The sequence below is a fragment of the Pseudophryne corroboree genome, chromosome 1, assembly GCF_028390025.1.
Source record: "Pseudophryne corroboree isolate aPseCor3 chromosome 1, aPseCor3.hap2, whole genome shotgun sequence".
Taxonomy (NCBI): domain Eukaryota; kingdom Metazoa; phylum Chordata; class Amphibia; order Anura; family Myobatrachidae; genus Pseudophryne; species Pseudophryne corroboree.
This window is the reverse complement of record NC_086444.1, coordinates 154,018,490-154,045,805: the sequence shown is the minus strand read 5'-3', so window position 1 is coordinate 154,045,805 and position 27,316 is coordinate 154,018,490. Positions and strand designations below refer to the sequence as shown.

At 47.8% G+C, this 27,316-nt stretch overlaps 1 protein-coding gene and 1 pseudogene across 1 annotated transcript in view; both read left to right on the top strand.

Annotated features, from left to right (window-relative positions):
- The window catches only part of AGGF1 (angiogenic factor with G-patch and FHA domains 1), a 115,328-nt gene that overhangs the window by 25,021 nt on the left and 62,991 nt on the right, over positions 1–27,316 (top strand). Inside the window, exons 3-4 of the mRNA XM_063963689.1 lie at positions 8,089–8,267; positions 9,348–9,479. Of these exons, the coding sequence (XP_063819759.1) occupies positions 8,089–8,267; positions 9,348–9,479 (311 nt within the window). The remainder of the gene's footprint in view (positions 1–8,088; positions 8,268–9,347; positions 9,480–27,316) is intronic.
- On the top strand, positions 26,774–26,881 carry LOC134932396 (U5 spliceosomal RNA; annotated as a pseudogene).

Sequence of the window (27,316 nt, the reverse complement as noted above, 5' to 3'; positions counted from 1 at the left end):
GCGGTTGAACGCCGGATCCTAAAGGAAAAGGGCATTCCCGAAGAAGTCATCCCTACTCTGGTCAAAGCCAGGAAGGAAGTAACCGCAAAACATTATCACCGCATTTGGCGTAAATATGTTGCGTGGTGTGAGGCCAAGAAGGCCCCTACAGAGGAATTTCAACTGGGTCGTTTCCTGCATTTCCTGCAAACAGGACTGTCTATGGGCCTAAAATTAGGGTCCATTAAGGTTCAAATTTCGGCCTTGTCGATTTTCTTCCAGAAAGAACTGGCTTCAGTACCTGAAGTTCAGACATTTGTGAAAGGGGTGCTGCACATACAGCCTCCTTTTGTGCCTCCAGTGGCACCTTGGGATCTCAATGTTGTATTGAGTTTTCTAAAATCACATTGGTTTGAACCACTTTCCACTGTGGACTTAAAATATCTCACGTGGAAGGTGTCGATGCTGTTAGCCTTGGCTTCAGCCAGGCGTGTGTCAGAATTGGCGGCTTTATCATATAAAAGCCCTTACTTAATTTTTCATTCTGACAGGGCGGAATTGAGGACTCGTCCTCAATTTCTACCTAAGGTGGTTTCTGCATTTCACATGAACCAACCTATTGTGGTGCCTGCGGCTACTAGGGACTTGGAGGACTCCAAGTTGCTAGACGTTGTCAGGGCCCTGAAAATATATGTTTCCAGGACGGCTGGAGTCAGGAAAACTGACTCGCTGTTTATCCTGTATGCACCCAACAAGCTGGGTGCTCCTGCTTCAAAGCAGACGATTGCTCGTTGGATTTGTAGTACAATTCAACTTGCACATTCTGTGGCAGGATTGCCACAGCCAAAATATGTAAATGCCCATTCCACAAGGAAGGTGGGCTCATCTTGGGCGGCTGCCCGAGGGGTCTCGGCTTTACAACTTTGCCGAGCGGCTACTTAGTCAGGGGCAAACACGTTTGTAAAATCCTACAAATTTGATACCCTGGCTAAGGAGGACCTGGAGTTCTCTCATTCGGTGCTGCAGAGTCATCCGCACTCTCCCGCCCGTTTGGGAGCTTTGGTATAATCCCCATGGTCCTTTCAGGAACCCCAGCATCCACTAGGACGATAGAGAAAATAAGAATTTACTTACCGATAATTCTATTTCTCGGAGTCCGTAGTGGATGCTGGGCGCCCATCCCAAGTGCGGATTATCTGCAATACTTGTACATAGTTACAAAAATCGGGTTATTATTGTTGTGAGCCATCTTTTCAGAGGCTCCGCTGTTATCATACTGTTAACTGGGTTCAGATCACAGGTTGTACAGTGTGATTGGTGTGGCTGGTATGAGTCTTACCCGGGATTCAAAATCCTTCCTTATTGTGTACGCTCGTCCGGGCACAGTATCCTAACTGAGGCTTGGAGGAGGGTCATAGGGGGAGGAGCCAGTGCACACCACCTGATCCTAAAGCTTTACTTTTTGTGCCCTGTCTCCTGCGGAGCCGCTATTCCCCATCGTCCTTTCAGGAACCCCAGCATCCACTACGGACTCCGAGAAATAGAATTATCGGTAAGTAAATTCTTATTTATTTTTTTTTGCAGGTATTGTGTTTGTCTGGCTATATTGTACTGTTGCGCCCTAAGGCTACATTCCCAATAATGTCGGCTACACAGGGCGGGAGATCCGCAGACGCTCCTGCATTATGCAGTGCTTGCGCCACGGATTTAACTGAGGAAAAAGTTTCAGCTGAGGTTCAGGTACTGCGTGCCCTGCAACTTCCAGTCAGTCTGCAGCACCTGTGACCAATCAGGACCCACCTTGGGCAGCGTTCTCAAGTATGCTAACTACATTGTAACACGTCTTATGCCCCCTGTTGGACCTCCTGTGCCATTGCAGCCACATATTGTCCCTGTAGTTAATCCGCCCTGGGCGGATACTCTGTCTACCCAATTACAACAATGAAATCAATCTTTGGTTAGACAAAAGTCTACCCCACGCCCCTGTTGGGTCAAGGGGTCATCTAAACGGGCTATTTCTTCCTCACAATCCACTAATATTTTGGATGATTCTTCCGATGGGGATTCTACTGATCCGTCAGACACTGATACAGTGGCTTCTGATGAGGAATCTACAACCCATGTTGATGTTCCTGACCTAGTGGAGGCCATTAAGATAATTCTTCAAATGGATGATGACATTGAGCCTACTACTGCGTCTAAGAAACCTGATAAGTTCAAACGTCAGAAGGTTGGCAAAGTAGTCTTGCCACATTCTGACCATTTAATTGACATACGTCGGGAATCCTGGTCGTCTGCAGATAGAAATTTTCCCTGTCTAAAAAGATGCTAGCTCGTTATCCTGTCCCTGCGTAGTTGAGTAACAAGTGTGAAACTCCCACCACCGGTGGACTCTCATGTCGCCCGTCTTGTGGTGTCATCTACTCTGCCTGTCACCACAGTCACCTCCCTGAAGGAACCGATGGATAAGCGTGTGGAGGGATGCCTGAAGTCTATTTACTCACTTAAAGGTGCTGTATATAGACCCACTATGGCAGCTTCCTGGGCTGCAAAAGGAATTGAAGGGTTCAGGCAATTGAGAATGAGCTGCCTAAGGATTTTTCTGACACTGCCAGACAATATTTGTCTTATATTACCACAGCCTCCCACTATATTCAGGAGGCGGCTTTTGATGCAGGTGTAATGGTGGCCAAGGCATCTGCTATGTCTATCCTGGCTCATCTAAAAATGTGGTTGAGGTCCTGGAAAGTGGACCTGGACTCCAAAAAGACCTTTGATGTGCTCCCTTTTAAAGGAGACCTCCTATTTGGGGAGGATCTGAACAAGATTATAACTGACTTGACTACTTCCAAGACTGCGCGTCTCCCAAATACTAATCCTTCTGCTCCCAAGGCTAAGAGTACCACCTTTTGCTCCTTCTGACCTCCGGGGAAGGCAAAGGTTCAAGCGTATCAGCAACAGGCTCGTGCTTCCAAAACCACTAAGCCTAAATCTAAACAATCCTGGGCCGCCCGTCAGCCTGCTTCCAAACGAGACAAGCATGGTGCATGACTGGGCGGGCCTTCCCCTGGGGGAACCCTGGGTGGGAGGCCGACTTCTGCAATTCACCCAGGCCTGGTTTCAGGCCATTTTGGACGCCTGGGTGCGGGAAGTTATTTCACGGGTACGCAATCTCTTCAAGAGATGTCCCCCTCTCCAGTTTTGCACAACAGTTATCTCTTTGGATCCGTTAAAAGCGCAAGCTCTACACTTGGTTGTACAATCCCTCCTGGATATGGGAGTGGTAGTGCCGGTACCACTGTGTCAGAGAGGCAGGGGATACTATTCGACCCTGTTTCTAGTTCCGAAGCCAAATGGGTCCTTCCGGGCCCATGGGTCCCTCCTTACGCAACCTCAAATCATTGAACAAATTTGTGAGTGTCCAAATTTCGTATGCAAACTGCGCTCTATTATACTGGCCATGGAACCCGAAGACTATATGGTTTTCCTGGACATTCAGGATGCTTACCTGCATGATCCTATTGCCATGTCGCATCAACAGTATCTGCAGTTTGCTATTGGCAACATACATTATCAATTCCAGGCCGTGATGACCGCTCATCTCCATCGTCAGGGAATCAGGATCCTGCCGGATCTGGACGACTTGCTGATTCTGGCAAACTCCCAAGAGGTTCTCCTCAGTCATCTGGAACTGAGGGTCCAATTCCTACAAGCCCATGGGGTGGCTCATCAATTGGAAAAAGTACTCGCTAGTCCCTGCTCGGAGCATGGTGCACCTGGGGGCGCTGCTGGACACACACAGCCAGAGATTGTTTTGTTTGTTTCTGTCTCCAGAGAAAGTCCTGAAACTTCAGGACAGGATCAGATACTTCCTCTCTCGCCCAAGAGTGTCGATACACTCGGCGATGCAAGTACTAGGCCTCATGGTGTCTGCTTTCGACATGGTAGAGTACACTCCATTTCACTCTCGCCCTCTGCAGAGGTCAATCCTTTCCAAAGTGGGACGGCCTGCCTCATCGGATCAGGTCTCAAATAATCTCCTTGATTCTGGAGGTTCGTCTGTCACTGAGCTGGTGGCTACAGGACCAACAGTTGAGCAGGGGCCGTCCCTTCTGGATCTCCAACTGGGTCCTCCTGACAACAGACGCCAGTCTGCGAGGATGGGGCGTGGTGTTGGAGCAACACTCTCTCCAGGGTCGGTGGACCAGGGAGGAATCTTCTCCCGATAAACATTCTGGAATTGCGGACAGTGTTCAATGCGTTGACACTGGCCCTGCCTCTAGTACAGAACAGGCCTGTTCAAGTACAATCAGACAACGCCATCATGGTGGCGTACATAAATCATCAAGGCGGCAGTTGAAGCCGCATGGCAATGCTGGAAGTGTCAAAAATCCTCCGTTGGGCAGAACGCCATCTGCCAGCCATATCGGCAGTGTTAATCCCTGGAGTCCTCAACTGGAAAGCGTATTTCCTCAGTTGTCATGACGTTCATGCTGGAGAGTGGACTCTTCATCCAGAAGTCTTTCAACTCCTAGTGGACAAGTGGGGCCTACCAGATGAAGACCTGATTGCTTCTGAACACATTCACAAGGTTACGGTCTTCGGACAAGGACAAGGGATCCTCAAGCTGCATTCGTGGACGCACTGGCAATTCCATGGAACTTTCAGCTGCCATACGTGTTCCCTCCAGTGTCACTCTTGCCTAGGGTTCTAAGGAAGTTCAAGCAAGTAAGAGGAATACTACATCTAGTTACTCCAGCCTGGCCCAGACGGCATTGGTTCTCCGACCTGCAGGGTCTATCGATAGAGAATCCTCTTCTACTTCCTCAATGCCCAGACCTCCTCGTTCAGGGCCCTTGTGTCTATCCGCACCTGGCCAGACTGGCTTTGACGGCGTGGCTCTTGAAGCTTCATTCTTGAGAGCCAAGGGATTCTCAGAGGCGGTTATTCAAACTATGTTGAAGGCCCGCAAACCGGCTTCTGCACGGATTTATTACAGTGTCTGGAACTCTTACTTCACGTGGTGTGCTGCTAAGAATTATGATGACTATTCGTTCAGTACTTCTAGGCTTTTGGCTTTTCTGTAACAAGGCCTAGATTTAGGCCTTTGTCTGGCCTCCCTCAAGGTTCATATATCTGCCTTGTCGGTGTGGTTTCAGAGGAAAATTACGTCTATTCCTGATGTTCATACTTTCACTCAGGGCATTTTACGTATTTCTCCGTATTTATGTAGAGAGGACTGCCTCCATCAGGAGGTCAGTTACCCTTTTTGTACTTTTTGGTTTTCACAAATGTGGCTGGCCTGCGAATAAGCAAACCTTGGCCAGATTACAATGGTGATTGCACAAGCTTATGCGCAGACTGGTTTACCAGCTCCTGCTGCTATCAAGGCCCATTCTACTTGGTCTGTTGGACCTTCCTGCACGGTTCGCCGTGGCGCGTCCGCTGAACAGTTGTGCAAGGCGGCTACGTGGTGCTCAGGGAACACGTTCCTCAGGTTCTATGCCTTTTGATACTTCCGCCTCCCAGGATGCTTCCTTTGAACACCGGGTACTTGTACCTGCTACCGTGCGTCCCCTCCCATGAGGAACTGCTTTAGGACATCCCCGATGTTATAAACCTGTGGAATACCAGTGTACCCCGCTGCAGAAAAGGAGGTTTATGGTAGACTTACAATTGTAAAATCTCTTTCTGCGAGGTACACTGGATTCCACAGGGCGCCCACCCTGACGCAATTAGCTTCCTTGGGTTTTTATGGCATTAGCCGCTAGTCCATTCTCCTGTCGTGAGAATGTGGTTCTATGTGACTAACATCTACCGGGTCTTTTGCCTGCTACTGCATTGGACTGGTTAACGAAACTGAGCTCAAGTGCCTGGAGGTGGGGTTATAGAGGAGGCGGTGCAGTGCATCCTGGGAACAGTCAAAGCTTTAGCCTGTTGGTGCCTCGGATCAAGATCCAGCTCTACACCCCAATGTTGTTCCCTGTGGAATCCAGTGTACCTCGCAGAAAGAGATTTAACCATGGTAAGTCTGCTATAAATCTCCTGTTCTCTGCCAAATTCTATGTTTATTGCAGAGTTGAATGCAGTTCTGTAGACCTGTTTTGAAAGTGATTCCCCCCCCCCCCCCCCCTCTGTGCAAGCTCCGTAGCAGTGCATAGACAACTATGAGCGATTCAGCGTCATTGCAACTGTAATATATTTCCACTTGCCTAATTGGGTAGTAAAGGGGCGTTCACGCATAGGCAGAATTTAGCGAGGGCATGTTGGCAGAATCATGGGCTAGTCGGAGTTCTGCGGATGTGAAGATTCACCTGTTTTCAGATGGACCAAGGATAGAGGTGCAAGTGCTCACTGATGGTGACAGGTATCAGACCAAAATGACGGATACGGTGATATATAGATATAGACGGCTGGTTGTACCCATGACCAGTTTGCCTCGTTTAGGGTGCCCGTACATGGGCATATAATCACACCTGCGGCCCATAGATATTACACTGTCGAATCGCTGGTGCAAATACTCCCGCGATGCATGTGTATGTGCCTACGGTTCGCAGGAAAGACTAGCTTGGCTACATAAGTAGGTGCGCATAACTCTGCGTGTCTGCAGTTTCTCTATGTGCGCAATGCGGGAGAAATTATCGCCATCTCCGCATCAGCCCTTTAAAATATTGCACAGTTCCAGTTCAACATCACTTAGTGAATTTATAGGCTGCTTTATTCTGTATAATTTCACAAGAAAAAGAAAAAAAAATTTCAGTATAAGCGCCACAGTAAAAAATAAAATAAATATAATATATACGTCCCTTGAAGATGTTCTCGTTGGGTTGATCCTCAAATGTTCAAAGGACGTTCTCAAATGATGTAGTTAATGTCCAATGATTTTATGTGGAAACAGAAAAAGCAAACATGCAATGTGTAGTATTGTTTCATATGATAATTTTTCTTTTCATATATAAAATCGACCTGATCCCATCAAGAAAAGAGAAGCAATAGCATAGGTGAGGGATCTATAGGAGGTGCGTACCCCAACTCACACTAGGAGAAGCGGATATGTGTGCAGAAAGGTTTCTTTTACAAATCTTCACCCTCTTTGTGTGTCCTTCACCATAAAGTATGCAGGGAAAAGCATACATAAACTCACTTTAAAGTGGGAATGAGTCAAATATATAAAGGTATCTTTTCTCCTATTACTGCTGTATCACTATAGTGCATAAAATAATATCACACATTGTACATTTGCTTCTTCTGTCTTTATATACAACCACTGGATATCAACTGCACCAATTGAGAAACACTTGTTGAGCCATCTGTTGCTTGAAGTCTGAACTGGTTGTGGATTCTAAAGATACCTTGATAGGAATATTTCCATTTTTTGTCCTGTGAGTGTGGTACGCATTTCCATTTGATACAGCAGTAATAGGAGAAAAGATACCTTTATATATTTGACTCATTCCCACTTTAAAGTGAGTTTATGTATGCTTTTCCCTGCATACTTTATGGTGAAGGACACACAAAGAGGGTGAAGATTTGTAAAAGAAACCTTTCTGCACACATATCCGCTTCTCCTAGTGTGAGTTGGGGTACGCACCTCCTATAGATCCCTCACCTATGCTATTGCTTCTCTTTTCTTGATGGGATCAGGTCGATTTTATATATGAAAAGAAAAATTATCATATGAAACAATACTACACATTGCATGTTTGCTTTTTCTGTTTCCACATAAAATCATTAAACATTAACTACATCATTTGAGAACGTCCTTTGAATATTTGAGGATCAACCCAACGAGAACATCTTCAAGGGACGTATATATTATATTTATTTTATTTTTTACTGTGGTGCTTATACTGAAAATAAATAGTCTTTTTCTTGTGAAATTTCTGTTTTTTTGGGGTGGGGTGGCATCCTGCTAGACAATTCACACCGGTTAAAGCTGCCTTGCGCACATTTCAAGAACTCCAATCCTTTTGCTCGCATTGTTATTCTGTATAATGCTTCAGGCCACAACATGGCTGCCTCTGCTGTAAGTGACCGACAGGTGCAGTTTAAAACTCCACCAGACATAAATACTAGTTCACCTCTCTGCTTGTCATTGTCCTCTTCCAGATTACTACTCCTATTATTATTCTTACCACACAAATTCATGCGAGGTGGAGACCAGCAATGCCAGTGGTCCAGCTGAGGTGACGGCGGAGCCTGCTTCAGACACACTGGTGCTCCTAAGAGACCAGAAGAGTCAGTGTGAGGAAGAGGAACAAGGAACAAATTATGCTCAGTCCACTCTGGTACGACCTCTGACACTGTACGCCTATAGCATGTCAAAAAGAGAGCCGCTAACCACTGTTCTATTTATTATTCTTTTACAATTCTTTGGCTTGTTTGAGATATTACAATGCATGCAGTACCAGGGATTAGCATAGGTTGGCAGTTATACAGAGACTCAGGGGCGCTACACATTTCCCGATGCGCCGCCGAGGTGCCCGACGTCCGATACGGCTGACGAGCGACCCGGCGGCGGGGGGGCAGTGACGGGGGAGTGAAGTTTCTTCACTCCCCCCGTCACGCGGCTGCATTGAAGTGCAGGCAAATATGGACGAGATCGTCCATATTGGCCTGCATGCACAGCCGACGGGAGACCAGCGATGAACGAGCGCGGGGACGCGCATCGTTCATCGCTGGAGTCTCCACACTGAAGGATATGAACGAGTTCTCGTTCATATCTTTCAGATAATCGGCCAGTGTGTAGGGCCTATAAGAAGGGATCTTAGAAATCGACAAGTAGCTCCGTGTTCACTGCTTCCTAATTATTACAGGGGACTTCAGTTCAGAATACACCATTTGTCTACATAACCCTGACTAGTATTGTTCCTATCTTTTATGTATAAGGTACCACAAGGGTTCCTCAGCTTCAAACACAGTACATAAACAAATGAGCAAAACAAGAAAACAGTGACTTACGGTACAAGACAATGCAGGACAAGTACATGGTATATAAACATTTCTGTGTCAGTGGACATGACCCTGAAATTAGCACCAGGGTGGTAGAAACCGAGGGTTAGGTGCACTTGTAGGGAGTAGATGATAGTATAAGTAAGAAAATGAAAAGCACATGAGGGGAGAGGGCCCTGCTCGTGAGAGCTTACGTTCTAGAGGGGAGGGGCAGATAGATAGATAGATAGATAGATAGATATCTATGTGTGTGTATATTCTATTTATATACATGAACAATTAATTATAATATGTATTTTTGTTTTGTCTTCTACAGTTACTAAACAGTGGTTATAAGCTGGAGAGGAGAAAATTTATTTCTTGAGATTTCATAGTGAAATAGAAACTCATATTTTATTTTACTTTTCCCTTTCAAGGAAGAGGAAGGAACCTCACTTGCCGATAGCTTGAGGGCAACAGCTGAAGCAGCCTTGTCTCAGACTGGATTTACCTACGATGAAAACACTGGGATGTATTATGACCACAGTACTGGGTTTTACTATGATTCGGTATGTTTAAACTAGGTCAGCTTTTGTCATCCGTAATTGTGATCTGAATAGTGTGAAATCCCCTTTGAATGTTGACTACTTGGCACCGGGTCAATGCATGCTCATTGTATTGTGGACAGAGACTTTACTGTACTAAAGCTAGGTAACCTCCACTGTCCTACACAAAATGTCTTGTTACCTTCTTTTGCAAAAAAATTTTCATGTCCCTCACTAGTCATGAGATAATAGGACATATAGATCACTTCTTGACCACCCACCACCTTTCTAAATAATGTTGGTTCCCCATTTAGCTTGAAGTCTAGTGTAAAGAGGCTGCGGGCAGTAATGAGCCCAAGGGTTACTATGGAGAAAAGTGGAAATGACTGATGTGATTTATGACCTCCCGATCACTGCAACAAAGCACTCAAGTTAATTTAGCACTTTTAACAGTGGTGCCCTTACTGTCACATCACCGGTGTTCCCTTAGTGCAAGGGTGTGGAACTTGCGGCCCTCCAGCTGTGTTGAACTACACATCCCAGCATGCACTGCAGCAGTATTTAGCATGGTCAAATAGCCAAGCAAATAGCAGGGCATGCTGATACGTGTAGTTTAACAACATCTTGGAGGGCCAAAGGTTCCCCATCCCTCCCTAAGTGGGATTCTAGAGTACTTGTCACTCTGATCCCATTACATATGACATCCAGATACACCACATTCAATAGTGTTAGTGTACAACCCATCAGACCTTCATTTTAATGTAAATTGCCTTCCAAAGCACATAAGTAAGAAAAAACTATAAAATGATTTCTCTTACGTCCTAGAGGATGCTGGTGTCCATTTTAGTACCATGGGGGTATAGACTGTTTCGTCTTAAAGTACTCCATGTTACTTTAAGACTTTTCAACAGTGTGAACTGGCTCCTCCCTCTATGCCCCTCCTCCAGACTTCAGTTTAGAAGATGTGCCCGGGAGACTGGCTGCACATCAGTGAAGCTCTACTGAGTTTTGCTGAAAAAGACTTTGTTAGGTTTTTATTTTACGGGGAAGCCACTGGCAACAGTTTCCCTGCTTCGTGGGACTTAGGGGGGGAAGTAGGAACCAACTTCTCAGTTTAATGGCTCTGCTTCCGCTGACAGGACACCATTAGCTCCTGAAGGGTACTGAACATAGCCCTTGCCTAACTGCTGCCCACAGCACTGCCGCCACCCCCTAACAGAGCCAGCAGTCAGAAGGCTGGTGAGTATTAACCGGAGACTTGCAGAGAGGGTCCCTCCGGTCATCATGGCGGCATAAAGGTACCAGCGCAGCGCCGGACACTGCGCAGCAACATGTCTCTGAGCACAGGGTGCAGGGCGTGCGCTCTGAGGGACATGATAAATCCTTACTCTCACTGGCAAAATGTACATACATGTGAGCCACTGATGTACACTAACCCCGCCAGTATAAATATTACTGTGGCTGAACCGCACCATTACATGGGGCGGGGCTTCACCTCAGAATTGCTTGTAACACATTTGGCGCCATTTTCTCCTCACAGAGACGCCGGAGCGCTGATCCTACAGGCTGCTTCTCCTCACACATCGCTGATACAAGTACCAGGGTGTTATAGAAGGGGAGGGAAGCACATAATTTATTGAAGTCTGCGGGCTTCACATTGGATAAAAAGTGCTGTTTTGGTATATATGTATATTCATTGTATGTAATACATATAGGGGTGGTGTGGACTGGCAGTCCCCTCTGGGTCTCTCTGACAGACTTTAGGTAGATCTGTCCCCAATAGCTCCTCTGTGTGTGTGAGTGGTGTGACTGTACACGTGTGTAACATGTCTAGAGAAAGTTCTTCCCCAGAGGAAACCATTTTGGAGGCACAAGAGTGTTCTGAGCCTGTGTGGGTGAGAAAGCTGCAGATGTAAATTCTCTGAGTCTGAACAACAGACAAAGCAAGACAGTCTGTGGAGGATGCTCTGTTTGTTGATTTCTCCACGTCACCCACTCGGGACCCCTCCTGTTCCCAGAAAAGGTCTCTGACCCAAATTATGCAAAGGGACACTGACACAGATTCCGACACTGAAGTCGACACTGAAGATTTTAGGTGGGTAGATCCCAAACTGGCTAAGGGTGTGTACACACGGTGAGATCCCTGCTATGTTCGATTTTGACTATGCGATTTCCCTTGACCTCCCCCAGAGCCCAGATAGCACAGATAGGACAGATTTTGACTATTTGTGCTTGAGATTTGGTCTATGTACAAAATTGACCAGGTGCCAATTCTGACTATACTTTGTACTAGATTGTACACTAGATAGTTAAGATTGACTTGCCTGCACAGTCTATTTAGCCTTACGATACCGACCCACGGGAGCGCGCATCGGGATCGAATCTGTATCGCAAGCTGCCTACCACCATGAGATATGCACTAACTTTTCATAAGATTTTGACTATATAGTCAAAATCTTACAGATTTCTCACCGTGTGTACACACCCTAAGAGAATTCAATGTATGATAGTCACTATAAAAGAGGTGTTGGAACTGACACAACACCTCCGCCTGAGGAAAAAGATTATTTTTTTTTTTTTTTTAAATAAAGTATTTTTATTTCGAAGGAGAGTAGTTTGCATACAGACATTGCATAACAGGAACACATTAAACACGTAATGACATGTCCTCATCGGGGAACAGCATTCACTTTCGACTTATTTTCAAACTATGTCATTTGCTGATAGGCGCATAGGAATGTACAGTTATATATACCATTATTTTGCATTATCCGTACACTCTAGTATTCATGAAATCACATTATACTTTGTTTTGTTTCCCCCCCCCCCCCTCAAATATAACTCTTACGGACAATCCGTCCGAGTAAAACCCTTTAAAAGAGAAGAAAACAATCAGAAACCAAACACAGAGAACCCCAGAAATAAAAAAATTAAAAAAACAGAGACAAAAAACATTATGGGGAAGAGGACGCATTGGGGGATACTAGCACTCTAAATCCTACCCTGTCCAGATGGGCACAGAGCCACTCTCTCATTCACAACCCATTGGGTGAGAGGGAAGCCTATGGCCCTAGAAGATCATAACTTGGCAAATCCAGGACCTGTTAGTAACCCTATCACCATTAAGTTGTAGGGTCTGGGACGGAGTATATGGATTCCAGCCATGGAGACCAAATTCTTTCAAATTTAGCGGAGGCATTGTGTTTCATATAAATGTATTGTTCCTTAAAAACAGTGTCGTTTATTAGTGCCTTAAGAGCGGGGAGTGTAGGGCCCTTAGGGGCCATCCATAGCCTCGCAATGCTCACCTTCGCCATTGCACATATGTTGCGAGCATATAGGCCCTCTGGACCAGACACAAAGTCAGAGCTACCCATTCCCAGGATGCAAAATTGCGGAGTAAGCATGGCCTCGTCCACCCCTGTGTTCCCCAGAATCGATCCGACCCCCGCCCAGAAAGCCCGCAGCACCGGACAATCCCAAATGAGGTGCCAAAAAGTACCTGCAGTCATCCCACACTTAGGGCAGTCACCCACACGACCCGTCCCGAATTTGGCCAGTCTGGCCGGGGTCATATATATTCTATGCAAAAGGAAGTATTGTATCTGTTGATACCTGATGGATTTGGTAACCGTGCACGGAGTTTCCAAAGCAAGGGCCCAGTTCTCTTCATCTATGGGGCACAGATCCTGCTCCCATTTGACACGGAGACGTGTCAAAGGATCTATATGGAGTTTGGCGAGTAGATAACCATAAGCATGGGAAATCATCTTAACTCGACCCAGCATACTTACAAAGGTCTTAATGGGAAATGGTATAATTTTAGGGGGGGAATTGGCGAATTGGGACTGCAAGGCATGTCTGAGTTGGAGGTATCTAAAAAAATAGGAGTTAGGCAAATTAAACTCATCTTTTAGTTGTTGGAAGGATTTGAGCGTATTATCCGTATAAAGGTGATTTATGGAAATCACTGATTTAGGGGCCCAAACTTCCCTCCCCTCGAGCGCATACAGTTCAGGGAGCCATTTAGAATACCAGAGGGGGGTGTCCGGGTCCAATCCATCAAATTTCAAAAGAATTTTTAGTGCCTGCCACACCTTCATGGCTTGGTATATAAGAGGAGGGAGGAACCGGGCCAAGCTCCCACTCAGCAACACCTGCAGGGGGGATAAGTCGGGGAAGTAGCATTGGACAAATACCCAGTGTAGAGAAGTGACGCCAGTATCCTGTACCCATGCACTAATATGAGACAGCTGAGCGGCATAGTAGTACATCTGAAAGTTTGGCAAGGCCAGACCTCCGTCGCTGCGCAGCCTGGTGAGAGTGTTCAGTTGTATTCTAGGACGTTTGCTAGCCCATATTAAAGAAGACAGGACACTATTCAATTTTTTAAAGAAGGATGGATGAATATATACAGTGGATTGCAGAACCACATATAGAATCTTAGGTAGTATTATCATTTTTACGAGGCTGACCCTGCCAGGTACAGTCAATGGAAGCTTACACCAAGTCTTGGATTTACGAGTAATTTGTTGCATGATCGGATCAAGGTTCAAAGGTGTAAAGTCAGAGGGGTCATTGGTTACCTGAATCCCAAGATATTTAAATTTCGCCATCCAACATAGCGGTAGGGAGATTTTAGGAGCAGCAGGGGGGGGCCAATCACAGGCATAATAGAGGACTTAGACCAGTTAATATGAAGGCCTGAATATACACCGAACTCCTCAATCAATTGCAACACTGTAGGCATAGACCTGGTGTAATCCTGCAGAAACAACAGCATGTCGTCAGCGTAAAGGGCAATCCTATCCTCACGAGGGCCGGTATGAATGCCCACCACGCCTGGGTGGGACCTTATTAGACAGGCCAAGGGTTCGATGGCCAGGGCAAACAAGGTTGGGGACAGAGGACATCCCTGCCTGGTCCCGCGAAACAGGCGGAACGAGGGAGAGATATAGCCATTCACTGAGATCCTGGCAGTCAGGTGCTGATAAAGCAATTTAATCCATTTTATAAAATTAGGCCCGAAACCCATAGCTGTCATGACCTCCCATAGATAGGACCACTCGATACTGTCAAATGCCTTGGCGGCATCCAGTGAGACCACTACCGAGTCAGAGGGGAAGTCATATGGGATTTGTAAAATGGTATATAATCTACGTAGGTTAATAGAAGTGGACATCCCTGGCATAAAGCCGGTCTGGTCGGAGTGGATAATGGAAATAATTACGGTGTTGAGTCGAACTGCTAAAATCTTTGCCAGGATCTTAGCGTCAGTGGGAATCAATGATATCGGTCTATAGGATTCTGGGGATCTAGGGTCTTTTCCGGGCTTCGGGATCACTATAATAATCGCCTCCGCCATAGAGGGGGGAAGTTGATCATTAACAAAAATATCAGAATACAGGGCGTGAAGCCTAGGACCGAAGAAATCAATGTGGGTCTTGTATACCTCTGAGGGGATGCCGTCATAGCCCGGTGCCTTGCCGCTGGGAGACAAGCCAATAGCCGCCGTTGCCTCTTCCAGAGTTAAGGGTGCCTCCAGCATCTCAGAGGCCTCCGGGGGGAGTGTGGGTAGGGGAATATTACTTAAATAAGCGGAGAGGTCTGATGTCGAGTCTACCAGTTGTGAACTGTAGACCTCAGCATAGTAGGAGCGGAATAGCTGCGCAATTTCCGGCGTGGTGTTCACAAGGGCGCCATCGCTACCGGTCATCTGAGCAATTGTAGAACCTGGGCGGTCACTGTGCACCAATCGAGCCAACAGGCCACTTGGCCTATCGCCCTGCATGTAAATATTAGTAGCCTGAAATAGAAGCGAGCGCGAGTTTTTATCAGACAGATGAGCCACCCATGCCGACTGGGCCGCCAGCCAGCGTACCTTCAGCGCAGGGGTGCCATCCACCAAGTATCTAGGTTCCAAATCCCTGGCGTCACTCTCAAGGGCTCGCTCTCTCTCCCTGCAGGACTTTTTGAGGGCAGAAATACGTCCAATATACGTTCCCCTTAGGAATGCCTTAAATGAATCCCAAACCACTGTTCCGGGGGCCGAGCCTACATTGTCAGTAAAGTATCCCTCCCACTGAGTCACCTGGTCAGAGCAGTCACCTATTTGCAGCAGCCAGGAAGGATGCAGTTTCCAATAAGATTGACCCCTCTGGCTCACCATAGCGAGAGTCAACACCATAGGGGAGTGATCAGATATACCCCGGGCCTCGTATTGGACGTCAACCACCCTAGGGAGAAGAACGGGAGAGACTAGGGTCAGATCGATCCTGGAGAACGAACCATGCGTGCCAGAGAAGCATGAAAACTGTCTAGTCGTAGGGTGCTGAGCTCTCCACACATCCACCCACTGCAAATTATTCAGAAAATCAGCAAATTTAGTAGGACTAGAGCGGACCCCAGCAGCCTGCGGAGAGCGCCATCTGTCTAAAGCTAAATTCATGACATTGTTAAAGTCACCCAAGCAGATTACCGGGGTGTCCGGAGAGGAGGCTATGAATGAAGCGGCTTGCTGTAGTACATCGTACCAGAATGGGGGGGGGATATAAACCGCCAGTATGTAGTAGGGTTGGGAACTTAGTCTACATTCAAGGAACACAAATCGACCGTATTTGTCAGTCTTGACCGATACCAGCTCAAATTGGACCGATTTCTTTATCAGGATTGACACACCCCTGGAGGAAGAGGAGTGAGAAGCGTGATAGGCCCAGCCCACCCAGGGTCTTCTAAGTGATAGTAACCTATTCCCCTCCAAGTGAGTCTCGCAGAGACATGCAACATCCGGGCCATATTTCCGAAGTGTAGTTAATACTAAGGAACGCTTTATCTTATTATTTAAACCTCGAACATTCCATGTCAGAAATTTCAAATTAGCCATAGATCTGGTAATATTCTATGTAGTAACCTAAAGATACAGTCCAGCGAATATTCCTGGAAATTGTTAGTGAGGGTAATAACAGTGCTATACTACTCAATCCCTGATTCTTAATCGACAGTATCCAATGCATCAGACATACTTCCCACATCAAAATGAATGTACTCCAAAACAAATTTAAGCATGAGAAAAATAAAAAACTATAGAAAGAAAAAAACTTGTGTAAGGCACAGCAACAAGCTGTTCGCTGAACTCTCCCCCCCTCCCCGTATACCACCCCTAACTTCGGCATACTTAAATCCCAAACTATCGTTTCTATCTCTCAAGGGCTAAATACTAAACAAAACCCTTAACCAAAGTCAAGCGATCAAGAGAAAGAAAAGTCCTGAGCCACCAACGCCAAGAGGGGGCTCCCTGGACAATGGGTAGATGCCTCTGGTGGTCTTAACCGATCATTAGACAGTGCAGGGCCTCAATCCGGGGCCATCTGGCGCGCTCCCGGAGCATATCTGTCCAGCCATTGGGCTGCCTCTCTAGGGGAATTGAAGAATTTGGTTTCCCCGTCCGCTACCACCCGGAGTCGGGAGGGGAATAGCATAGAGTAGGAGACGTTCAGGTCTCTGAGGCGCCTCTTGATAGGCATAAACTGGGCTCGATCCTTCTGGACTTCCGCGGCAAAATCAGGAAAAGCAGACACGGTAACCCCGTTTCTGGTAAGGGGGCCTTTTGTGCGTCCCAACCGGAGGACCGAGTCACTGTCCTTATAATGCAGAAATTTGGCGATGAAGGTGCGCGGAGGGGCGCCAGGAGGTAGAGGACGAGATGGTATCCGGTGTGCACGCTCCACCGTAAACTGTGCCGTGAAGGATTCAGCGCCGTACAGTTCCTTAAGCCATGACTCCAGGAAGACCTCAGGCTGGGAGCCCTCCTCCTTCTCCGGCAGGCCCACAAATCGCACATTATTTCTACGCAGCCGACCCTCCATGTCTAGTAATTTGGATTGAAGGGATGTTACTTGCTGGGTTACCGTGGAAATAGATTGTTTCATAGGACCGCACATATCCTCCAGATTCGAGACACGGGTTTCTGCCTCTCCCACTCTCTCTCGTATGCGCTGGACGTCCTGCCGAAGCAGTGAGAGATCACACTGCACTTTCTCCATCTTATCTGAAAGACGCTGTTCCGATCCAGCTATTGCCTCCAGCACTTGTTGAAGAGATGGAGCTGCGGGTGTGTTAGGGGATTCAGCAGCTGTTGCAGATGGGGAGTAGGAGTGGGACGGAGAGGCCCCCTGCGAAGCGGCCTGCGAGGCCCGTTGGTTTAGTGGGTTAGGTTGTCTGGCAAATTTCTCCAGCTTCGCCGCAGCCGTGTGCTGGCCGTCCCGAACCATGACGGACAATAGGTAGTAACAGACACTCCGGTATAATCTCAGGTCAAAAGCGTAGAAGGAGACTTCAGCAATTAGTGAATTTTAGGGTTGTAATAAGCAGAAACACATCCGCAGCTGGTCTCCAAAGTAGTAGGCAAATGTAAAAGAAAGTACTGGCAGCGTCCCAGAATATAGGTGAGAGCAGGAGCGATGCAGTTATTTAGTATGTAAAATAAGACAGCAACTGAAGTCAAAGTGTAATTTGATCCCAGGAGGTAGAAGTCACTCACCAGTTACATATCAGTCAGCCTTTAAGTGAGAGTGTTCCCTCTATGACTGGAAGCAGCAGTCCAGAGCAGCGGGGCCGGGAATCTCCAAAATTGAGGCCGGGGATCCGGAGGAGGTATAGGCCGCAAATCCGGAAGTATGTCTCCTCGGCCGTACAGACCCCGGGGAGAGCGGGGAAATCGCCTGCCGATGCCCTGCAGCGTAGGGAAGAAAAGCAGGGTATTCAGGCACAGCAAAGGGGCCAGGATATTACAGGAGGATGTTTAATCCAGGGAGCTCCCGGAATCTGCTTCCTACTCCTGTGCTGCCGTGGCCACGCCCCCCGAAAAAGATTATTTTAAATTAAATAAAAAAACAGGTGGTGACTTTTCCTCCGTCTAAGGACCCTTTCCCAGAAGAGGATAGGCGTAAGTGGGAGTCACCCCCAATGATAGAGACCTCAGTCTCTAGGTTGTCAAAGAAAATCATTTTACCAGCCCCAGGGTCAGCTTCATTAAAAGAACCTGCTGACCGCAAATTAGAAACGACTTTAAAGTCCATCTGTGTTGCTACGGGTGCGTTATTCAGGACCGCGATTGCTTCTGCGTGGGTAGGTAACGCAGTGGAAAAGTGGGCAGACAATTTAATTATTAATATTGACACGGTCGATAAAGATGATATGCTGCAAATTCTAGGTTATATTAAAGATTCTGCAGGTTACTTGGTTGAAGCTATGAAGGACATAGGCTTACTGGGCTCAAGGGCCTCTACTATGGCGATTTCAGCCGCAGGGCACTCTGGATCCACCAACGGAATGCTGACGCTGAATCCAAAAGAAATATTGGGCGCTCCCCTACAATGGTAAGGCCCTCTTTGGAAACTAGATGCCATGATATCAACTACTACATCTGGCAAGTCAGCATTTCTGCCGTCGGCAGCTACCCCGGCTAAAAAAAAAAAAAAAAGTATATTTCTCTGACGTCCTAAGTGGATGCTGGGACTCCGTAAGGACCATGGGGAATAGCGGCTCCGCAGGAGACTGGGCACAACTAAAAAAAAGCTTTAGGTCTACCTGGTGTGCACTGGCTCCTCCCTCTATGACCCTCCTCCAGACCTCAGTTAGAATCTTGTGCCCGGCTGAGCTGGATGCACACTAGGGGCTCTCCTGAGCTCCTAGAAAAGAAAGTATATTTTAGGTTTTTTTATTTTCAGTGAGATCTGCTGGCAACAGACTCACTGCTACGAGGGACTAAGGGGAGAAGAAGCGAACCTACCTGCTTGCAGCTAGCTTGGGCTTCTTAGGCTACTGGACACCATTAGCTCCAGAGGGATCGAACACAGGGCCCGACCTCGATCGTCCGGTCCCGGAGCCGCGCCGCCGTCCCCCTTACAGAGCCAGAAGCAAGAAGATGGTCCTGAAAATCGGCGACAGAAGACTTCGGTCTTCAACAAGGTAGCGCACAGCACTGCAGCTGTGCGCCATTGCTCCTCATGCACACCTCACACTCCGGTCACTGATGGGTGCAGGGCGCTGGGGGGGGGCGCCCTGAGCAGCAATATTAACACCTTGGCTGGCAAAAAAAAATCACAATATATAGTCCTAGAGGCTATATATGTGAAAAATACCCCTGCCAGAGATCCATAAAAAAGCGGGAGAAGCCCGCCGAAAAAAGGGGCGGGGCTATCTCCCTCAGCACACTGGCGCCATTTTTCCCTCACAGCTCCGCTGGAAGGATCGCTCCCAGGCTCTCCCCTGCAGTTTCAAGACTACAAAGGGTAAAAAAGAGAGGGGGGGCACTAAATTTAGGCGCAGCAGTATATATATAAGCAGCTATAAGGGAAAATCACTCAGTTATAGTGTTCATCCCTGTGTTATATAGCGCTCTGGTGTGTGCTGGCATACTCTCTCTCTCTGTCTCCCCAAAGGGCTTTGTGGGGTCCTGTCCTCTGTCAGAGCATTCCCTGTGTGTGTGCGGTGTCGGTACGGCTGTGTCGACATGTTTGATGAGGAGGCTTATGTGGAGGCGGAGCAGATGCCGATAAATGTGATGTCACCCCCTGCGGGGCCGACACCTGAGTGGATGGACTTGTGGAAGGAATTACGTGATAGTGTCAACTCCTTACATAAAAGGTTTGACGACATACCAAATATGGGACAGCCGGCTTCTCAGCCTGTGCCTGCCCAGGCGTCTCAAAAGCCATCAGGGGCTCTAAAACGCCCGCTACCTCAGATGGCAGACACAGATGTCGACACGGATACTGACTCCAGTGTCGACGACGATGAGACTAATGTAACTTCCAATAGGGCCACACGTTACATGATTGAGGCAATGAAAAATGTGTTGCACATTTCTGATGTTACCCCAGGAACCACAAAAAAGGGTATTCTGTTTGGAGAGAAAAAACTACCAGTAGTTTTTCCCCCATCTGAGGAATTAAATGAAGTGTGTGAAGAAGCGTGAGCTTTCCCCGATAAGAAACTGGTAATTTCTAAAAGGTTACTAATGACGTACCCTTTCCCGCCAGAGGATAGGTCACGTTGGGAAACATCCCTTAGGGTGGATAAAGCGCTCACACGCTTGTCAAAGAAGGTGGCACTACCGTCTCCGGATACGGCCACCCTAAAGGAGCCTGCTGATAGGAAGCAGGAGGCTATCCTGAAGTCTGTATATACACACACAGGTATTATACTGAGACCAGCTATTGCTTCAGCATGGATGTGCAGTGCTGCAGCTGCGTGGTCAGATTCCCTGTTGGAAAATATTGATACCCTAGACAGGGACACTATATTGCTAACCGTAGAGAATATTAAAGACGCAGTCTTATACATGAGAGATGCACAGAGGGATATTTGGCGGCTGGCATCTAAAATAAGTGCAGTGTCCATTTCTGCCAGGAGAGGGTTATGGACTCGGCAGTGGACAGGTGATGCAGATTCTAAAAGGCACATGGAAGTTTTGCCTTATAAGGGTGAGGAGTTGTTCGGGGATGGTCTCTCGGACCTCGTTTCCACAGCAACAGCTGGGAGGTCAGCATTTTTACCCCATGTTCCCTCACAGCCAAAGAAAGCACCGTATTATCAGGTACAGTCCTTTCGGCCCCATAAGGGCAAGCGGGTTAAAGGCGCGTCCTTTCTGCCCAGAGGCAGAGGTAGAGGGAAAAAGCAGCAGCATACAGGAGCAAAAGTCCTCCCCTGCTTCCTCCAAGTTCGCCGCATGACGCTGGGGCTCCACAGGCGGAGCCAGGTACGGTAGGGGCCCGTCTCAAAAACTTCAGCAATCAGTGGGCTCGCTCACGGGTGGATCCCTGGATCCTTCAAGTAGTATCTCAGGGGTACAAGCTGGAATTCGAGACGTCTCCCCCCCCCCCCCCCCCCCCACCGTTTCCTCAAATCTGCCTTGCCTACAACTCCCTCAGGCAGGGAGGCAGTGTTAGAGGCAATACACAAGCTGTATTCCCAGCAGGTGATAGTCAAGGTGCCCCTCCTTCAACAAGGACGGGGTTACTATTCCACAATGTTTGTGGTACCGAAACCGGACGGTTCGGTGAGGCCCATTTGAAATTTGAAATCCTTGAACACATATATAAAAAAAATTCAAGTTCAAGATGGAATCGCTCAGGGCGGTTATTGCAAGCCTGGACGAGGGGGATTACATGGTATCACTGGACATCAAGGATGCTTACCTGCATGTCCCCATTTACCATCCTCACCAGGAGTACCTCAGATTTGTGGTACAGGATTGTCATTACCAATTCCAGAAGTTGACGTTTGGTCTGTCCACGGCACCGAGGGTATTTACCAAGGTAATGGCCGAAATGATGATACTCCTTCGAAAAAAGGGAGTTTTAATTATCCCGTACTTGGACGATCTCCTGATAAAGGCGAGGTCCAGGGAGCAGTTGTTGGTCGGGGTAGCGCTATCTCGGGAGGTGCTACAACAGCACGGTTGGATTCTAAATATTCCAAAGTCACAGCTGGTCCCTACGACACGTCTACTGTTCCTGGGGATGGTTCTGGACACAGAACAGAAAAAAGTGTTTCTCCCGGAGGAGAAGGCCAAGGAGCTGTCATCTCTAGTCAGAGGCCTCCTAAAACCAAAACAGGTGTCGGTGCATCACTGCACGCGAGTCCTGGGAAAAATGGTAGCTTCCTACGAAGCAATTCCATTCGGCAGGTTCCATGCGAGAACTTTTCAGTGGGACCTGTTGGACAAGTGGTCCGGTTCGCATCTTCAGATGCATCGGCTGATAACCCTGTCTCCAAGGACCAGGGTGTCTCTGCTGTGGTGGCTGCAAAGTGCTCATCTTCAAGAGGGCCGCAGATTCGGCATACAGGACTGGGTCCTGGTGACCACGGATGCCAGCCTTCGAGGCTGGGGGGCAGTCACACAGGGAAGAAACTTCCAAGGACTATGGTCAAGTCAGGAGACTTCCCTACACATAAATATTCTGGAACTGAGGGCCATTTACAATGCCCTAAGTCAGGCAAAACCCCTGCTTCAAAACCAGCCGGTACTGATCCAGTCAGACAACATCACGGCAGTCGCCCATGTAAACCGACAGGGCGGCACAAGAAGCAGGACGGCGATGGCAGAAGCCACAAGGATTCTCCGATGGGCAGAAAATCACGTGTTAGCACTGTCAGCAGTGTTCATTCCGGGAGTGGACAACTGGGAAGCAGACTTCCTCAGCAGGCACGACCTCCACCCGGGAGAGTGGGGACTTCATCCAGAAGTCTTCCAACTGATTGTAAACCGTTGGGAAAGGCCACAGGTGGACATGATGGCGTCCCGCCTAAACAAAAAGCTAGAAAGATATTGCGCCAGGTTAAGAGACCCTCAGGCGATAGCTGTGGACGCTCTAGTGACACCGTGGGTGTACCGGTCGGTATATGTGTTCCCTCCTCTTCCTCTCATACCCAAGGTACTGAGTATAATAAGGAGAAGAGGAGTAAGAACTATACTCATTGTTCCGGATTGGCCAAGAAGAGCTTGGTACCCGGAACTTCAAGAAATTATCTCAGAGGACCCATGGCCTCTGCTGCTCAGACAGGACCTGCTGCAGCAGGGGCCCTGTCTGTTCCAAGACTTACCGCGGCTGCGTTTGACGGCATGGCGGTTGAACACTGGATCCTGAAGGAAAAGGGCATTCCGGAGGAAGTCATTCCTACGCTGATTAAAGCTAGGAAAGAAGTGACCGCAAACCATTATCACCGCATTTGGCGAAAATATGTTGCGTGGTGTGAGGCCAGGAAGGCCCCAACGGAGTAATTTCAGCTGGGCCGTTTTCTGCACTTCCTACAGTCAGGGGTGACTATGGGCCTAAAATTGGGTTCCATTAAGGTCCAGATTTCGGCTCTATCGATTTTCTTCCAGAGAGAACTGGCTTCACTACCTGAAGTTCAGACTTTTGTTAAGGGAGTGCTGCATATTAAGCCCCCTTTTGTGCCTCCAGTGGCACCTTGGGATCTCAACGTGGTGTTGGATTTCCTAAAGTCACATTGGTTTGAGCCACTTAAAACCGTGGAATTAAAATATCTCACGTGGAAAGTGGTCATGCTGTTGGCCTTGGCTTCGGCCAGGCGTGTGTCAGAATTGGCGGCTTTGTCATGTAAAAGCCCTTATCTGATTTTCCATATGGATAGGGCAGAATTGAGGACTCGTCCCCAGTTTCTCCCTAAGGTGGTATCAGCCTTTCATTTGAACCAACCTATCGTGGTGCCTGCGGCTACTAAAGACTTGGAGGCTTCCAAGTTGTTGGACGTAGTCGGGGCCCTGAGAATTTATGTTTCCAGGACAGCTAGTGTCAGGAAAACTGACTCGTTGTTTATCCTGTATGCACCCAACAAGCTGGGTGCTCCTGCTTCAAAGTAGACTATTGCTCGCTGGATCTGTAGTACGATTCAGCTTGCACATTCTGCGGCTGGACTGCCGCATCCTAAATCAGTGAAAGCCCATTCCACGAGGAAGGTGGGCTCTTCTTGGGTGGCTGCCCGAGGGGTCTCGGCTCTACAACTTTGCCGAGCAGCTACTTGGTCGGGGTCAAACACATTTGCTAAATTCTACAAGTTTGACACCCTGGCTGAGGAGGACCTAGAGTTTGCCCATTCGGTGCTGCAGAGTCATCCGCACTCTCCCGCCCGTTTGGGAGCTTTGGTATAATCCCCATGGTCCTTACGGAGTCCCAGCAATCTATTTCTCGTAGTCCGTAGTGGATGCTGGGCGCCCATCCCAAGTGCGGATTGTCTGCAATACTTGTATATAGTTATTGTTTAACTAAAGGGTTATTGTTGAGCCATCTGTTGTGAGGCTCAGTTGTTGTTCATACTGTTAACTGGGTATAGTATCACGAGTTATACGGTGTGATTGGTGTGGCTGGTATGAGTCTTACCCGGGATTCAAAATCCTTCCTTATTGTGTCAGCTCTTCCGGGCACAGTATCCTAACTGAGGTCTGGAAGAGGGTCATAGAGGGAGGAGCCAGTGCACACCAGGTAGACCTAAAGCTTTCTTTTAGTTGTGCCCAGTCTCCTGCGGAGCCGCTATTCCCCATGGTTCTTACGGAGTCCCAGCATCCACTACGGACTACGAGAAATAGATTTACCGGTGAGTAAAATCTTATTTATTCTCATACTATGCAGTCCTTTCGACCCAACAAGTACAAAAAGGCTAAGAGTACCCCTTTTGTCACAGGAAAAGGGAGAGGAAAAGGTAAAAAATCTACAACACCGTCAAGCTCCCAGCAGCAGAAGTCAGCAACTACTTCTGCAAAAGCCACAGCATGACGCTGGGGCTCCTCTGCGGGAGTGCGATCGGGTGGGGGCACGTCTATTATATTTCAGCCAGGTCTGGCTTCACTCAGACCTGGATCCTTGGATATTACAGATGGTATCCCAAGGTTACAGGTTGGAATTTCAAGACCTTCACCCATTCCGATTTTTTTAAATCAGCCTTGCCAGTTTCTGCTCAGGACGGCACAAATGTCCTGAACGCAATACACAAATTATGTCAAGACAAAATAATTGCCTTGGTTCCTGCCGAACAAAGAAACCAAGGTTTCTTTATCATCCACTAGGGGTCACTGGAGTACTCTTGGGATATGGACGGGCGTAGCCCGAACAAAGGCACTGAATATTTAAATTTAGGCCTCTCCCACCCCCTCCATATCCCCGAGTACCTCAGTGTACTCTCTGTGTTTTTTCGGTGCTCACAGCACGAACATTGGCTTGTGGTATAACCACACTTGGATTTTTATTTTTAATTTTTATTTTTAATTTTTATTTTTACACTTAGCACATCCCTTCCCAGTTTCTGGAAAAACATGGGTCCGGGATAGTGCCGCTGCACGGGCAGCGAATGGCGTGTCGGTCCTCACAAAGAGCACCCTCACAGCCACAGGCGCTACAAGGCAGCGCATGGCGTGTCGGTCCTCACAAAGAGCACCCTCACAGCCACAGGCAGACACTGTCTCCTACTGCAACTGGACGGAGCTTACACAAAGAAGCCCCGTCACAGCCAGGATGAAAGCCCCGTCACGGAGCTTACAGGAGTGCGGCACTACAAGGTATGGTGGGGTGTCAGGGCGGTCAGCTCACGCTGCCGCCCTGCTGTGTGGGGAAAGCCTTTATTGTTACACCGCTTTGCCCACCGCTTATAGCGCGGCAGGATACCCCGCTGAACGAAGAGAGCGGCCGCACGTCACTCACAGACGCCGGCCGCTCTCCCAGCCATTGTACCACAACTCTGCCTCTGTAAAGCGGCCGCACGTCATTCACAGACGCCGGCCGCTCTCCCAGATCTCTGCCTCTGTAGAGCGGCCGCACGTCATTCACAGACGCCGGCCGCTCTACCAGAACTCTGCCTCTGTACTCCCACACTGTACAGCGGCCGCACGTCATTTACAGACGCCGGCCGCTCTCCCAGCCACTGTACGCGAGCGCCGCCCAAGCAGCCACTCTGCGTACCCGGGTCTAAAGCTCAGAGCGGCCGTACGTCACTAAAGACGCCGGCCGCTCTTCCAGCGCTGCACCCGGCCACTGCTGTATGAGGCGCCGCCCGTTCTTCCGGAGGGCTCCACGGCGCACTATAGCAGCGCTCCCCGGGTTTCCCTAGGCTCCCTGCACTCGCTTCCGGCCGCTGCACAGGGAGAAGCTAAAAGCTACAAAGCAGCGCGGCTGCAGGGGGGTGACGGTGAGTAAAGCCCATAGCAGCAGCAAAGGCTGCATGGGTTAAGAGACTGCTCAGTTTAAATAAGCAGCAACAAAGGCTGCTTGGAAATAAGATACATCACTGCAGGCAGTGTTGAGTAAAACCCATAGCAGCAGAAGGCTGCAGGGGTTAAGAAACTGCTTAGTGTTTAAACAGTTAATGGAATAACTGGAAGGCTAACTAAAGAATAAGGCTGCATAATGTATTGTAAACTGCATTTTACTGTATAATACATCTGTAACTGTAGAATAGGCTATTAAGCCTATATTTAATGTATAATAGGCTATTAAGCCTATAGTAACACTGCAGCAGGTAACCTGTCCTGTGATTTTCAGTGGAAGCATGGCATGACGGTCATTTTAATCATTGCTGTTCTTACAGGTTATAATTCCAGAACATTCCGCCCATACACCTATACTCCACAAGGAGGCGCAGGGGTGTTAGTGGGAATTTTTTAGTTCAGTTTTCACACTGTATTTCTACTTAATTCTAGAACATTCCTGCCCTACATCTCTAAGCCACCAGAGGCGCAGGGAAGTTAGTAGGACTTTGGTTCGGGTTTCATATGCCCATGTGAACTGCTTTTCACATAAAGAATACTTTGATTTCTCTTCATATCGAATAAATCTTTCGTTTTTTGCTAAAGATTTCCGTAGAGAGAAACAAGCTTGAGTTTCATATGAATATGCTGTTCAGCAATAACATATATATATATGCCACATAATAACTTCATTAAGTCGTGCAAGTGTCTGTCTATTGCCTATTATGGTGTCTGTCTACATAGCGAGTAAGGCTATAGTGCAGACTAAAAATAATTTTAAAAATCCTATGTTAACATTGGCAATTCAAATTAAAAGAGCGGTAACATCGGAGTCTCGGAATGACTCCGCCAGCTCTAACAAAAGACAGTCTTTCCAAAGGGGCCAATTTCCCTTTGGGTACCAGAGTGTTTATTTCACTGGTCTTATAATTTAATGCACGATTCTATGTCAAATTCACACCGATAACTACGAGTGAGAACGGTACATTAGTCCAGCACTCAGATAGTGCGGGGGTTTTTTTTAACAACCATACATAATCGTTTCCAAAAGGACGCGATCCACCATTGGTAAATGATTTTCTGTCAAACATTATGAAAA